The 2,469-nt window shown below is 48.8% G+C and overlaps 2 protein-coding genes across 2 annotated transcripts; one reads left to right on the top strand and one right to left on the bottom strand.

The window, feature by feature from the left end:
* Nucleotides 1-57: 57 nt before the first annotated feature.
* On the top strand, nt 58-756 carry TBLA0A08190 (uncharacterized protein; the record flags this gene model as incomplete). Its single annotated transcript, XM_004178080.1, has 1 exon — nt 58-756. One exon carries the CDS (start codon nt 58-60, stop codon nt 754-756), a length of 699 nt encoding a protein of 232 aa, XP_004178128.1.
* Nucleotides 757-929: 173 nt separating this feature from the next.
* Nucleotides 930-1,982, bottom strand: TBLA0A08200 (C2H2-type zinc finger protein; the record flags this gene model as incomplete). Its single annotated transcript, XM_004178081.1, has 1 exon — nt 930-1,982. The coding sequence occupies one exon, from the start codon at nt 1,980-1,982 to the stop codon at nt 930-932; it is 1,053 nt and encodes a 350-aa protein (XP_004178129.1).
* Nucleotides 1,983-2,469: the final 487 nt, after the last annotated feature.

Here is a 2,469-nt window from a genome sequence, read left to right on the forward strand (position 1 = left end):
GAGAGAGAGAGAGAGAGAGAGAGAGAGAGAGAGACAAGAAAAGGTAAACACGCAAAGATGTTTGAAGAAATCGCCAAAGAATGTTTAAAACAAATTGAATTTTATTTCAGTGAGTTTAATTATCCATTTGACAAGTTTTTACGTGGTGTTGCTGAGAAGGATGAAGGATGGGTGCCATTGAGAGTGATTAGTAAGTTTAGTCGTATGAGCAAGTACGATGGTGAAGCGAATGAAGCCAAGATTATTGCGTTGATCAAGAATGAGTCGCAGATCCTGGAAGTGTCTGACGATGGGTTGAAGATCCGCAGAATCCAGCCATTGAATATTGATAATTTGAAAGAAGAGAAGTTGAAACAAAACAAGAGAAGTTTGGTTGTTTCTGGGTTTAAACATGAAGATGTTACTAAGGAGAACTTCAACGAGACTTTCGACAAGATCAGCGGGTTTTTGCAAGGGTTGAAAGATGTGGAGATCAACCAGTTGAGATTGCAGAAGGGGAAGCACCAACAACGGTTCAATGGTGTTGTTTTTGTGGAGTTTCCAAGTGAGGAAGATAGTAAGAAGTTCTTGGAGGATTATGGTGGCGAAGAGCCTAGAGAGGAGAAGTTGGCGTTTGAAGGGGTTCCGTTGGAGATTGTTAGCAAGAAGGAGTATTATGCCAAGCATGGCGGGAAGCGTAACGCCAAATCCAAGCCGCGTGTGGAAAAAGCGAATGAGGGCGAGGGAAAAGACGGTAAGCAAGAGGAGTCTAAATAATATGTATAGTAGTGCGAGCGAGTGTGCGAGCGAGTGTGCTAGCAATAATGCGAGCGAGTGTGCAAGCAAGCGTGCAAGCAATAGTAAGTCTGTAATCATTAATCTATAGAAATTATGCAAAGTCATGAAATAATGCAAATATATAAGGTGGGACGGAAGAAGTGCAACTGTGTTCAATGGTATGTATGCCCACACTCCTTCCCCACATGAGTCTTTAACCAAACATCCACATTTTTGAATTTCAACCCACAGTGTTTGCATCTGCCCGAAACAAGCAACCGGTCTTTCTTCTTGGTTCCTGGTGGGTATTCGAAATGTAAAGCTTTTAGATGGTTTTTGAATGTATCACAACGAGAAAAGACACCCGTCTGATGACAATTGGAGGTTTCGAAGTTCAACTTGAGATGGTTGATCTTGTGGGGGTAGATTTCCATATCCAATTGAATTAGCGACGAATTGTAAGGACACTTGTAGGCTCCTTGCAAGTTGTGTAGCGTACGTAACGAGATGGAACTGGTGTTTGTGCCACTGCCACTGCCACTGCCACTGCTGGCACTCGGATTCGTATCTTCATTTTCCGGATCTTCGTTTTTCACAGCGGGGAACCTCGGCGTGCCGAAAAAGGAAACGGCGACCGGGGAAGTCGAGCTGGAATTGTCTAGCGCAACTGCAGAATCGGCAGTGTCGAGATTGTCCTTCCAGTGTCTTTTCTTGTGTCTTATCAGATCGTTATTTCTTGCGAATCCTCGATGGCAAATCTCACACTTGTGTGGTCTATTTTCCGGTGTGATGTGCGTGGACTTGTGCGTGGACAGGTTGGCGTAGAATTTCTTGCAGATGTGGCATTGCTTCTTCTTTCTGAGCTTCTTCGAGCTGGGAGCCACTGCCAGGTTCGAGCTGCGAGTGAGCTGGTTTTGTAGCTGGTTTTGTAGCTGAGGTGTGTTTGCCGTGTGGTATGGGCTGTAGACGTGGTCTTCTGTGTCGCTGGTGTTGGCGCTGGTGTTGGCACTGGTCATGGCGCTGGCCGAGACAGAGCTCAACGACGAGATGCTGGCACACGAGGCCAAGCCGGTGGTTCTTGTGGACGAGAACTCGGCGGCTTTGACGAGGTTGTCGAACGACGAGATGGGGGGCAGCTGGATGGTGGGCGGGACCACGGTGGCTGCAGCCTCGCTGGGTGTGTCGTTGAGCAAAGCGCGCAAGCTGTGAGAATGGGATATCGACATGCTTGTGAGTGGAGGTCTTGTCTTGGGGTGGTGGTCTTGTCTTGTGTTGTCTTGGGGTGGTGGTGGGACTGTCGAGCAAACGTGTGTATTCTATACCTTCCCTTGCTTTATTTCCCTTGCTATGTATGCTCCTCTCTACACTGTAGAAAAGAACACTCTGTAAGACAGCCGCTCTCGCGCAGGCTGCAGTGGGCACGTATATATACGGCTCTACAACATAGCCAATGCCATACAATCGATGCTCTGCCAATTGCAGTATCATTAGACAATTGCGATGGCCGCTGAGTAATGCCGGATCTCTACGCGTGCAGTCTGCCGCCGGGAATGTGCGGCTTCCGCGGAGCGGACGGGACGGAAGGGCGGGACGGAAGGGCGGTGCGCGAGTTGTGTGGCCAGGGCCAGGGCGCAGCCACGGAACCCGCGGAACAAGGACCGAGGGCAGCAAAAAGAAACGGCACGCAGCGCAGTGCGCAGCGCACTGCACAAT

The sequence above is a fragment of the Henningerozyma blattae genome, chromosome 1 (assembly GCF_000315915.1).
Source record: "Henningerozyma blattae CBS 6284 chromosome 1, complete genome".
Taxonomy (NCBI): Eukaryota; Fungi; Ascomycota; class Saccharomycetes; order Saccharomycetales; family Saccharomycetaceae; genus Henningerozyma; species Henningerozyma blattae.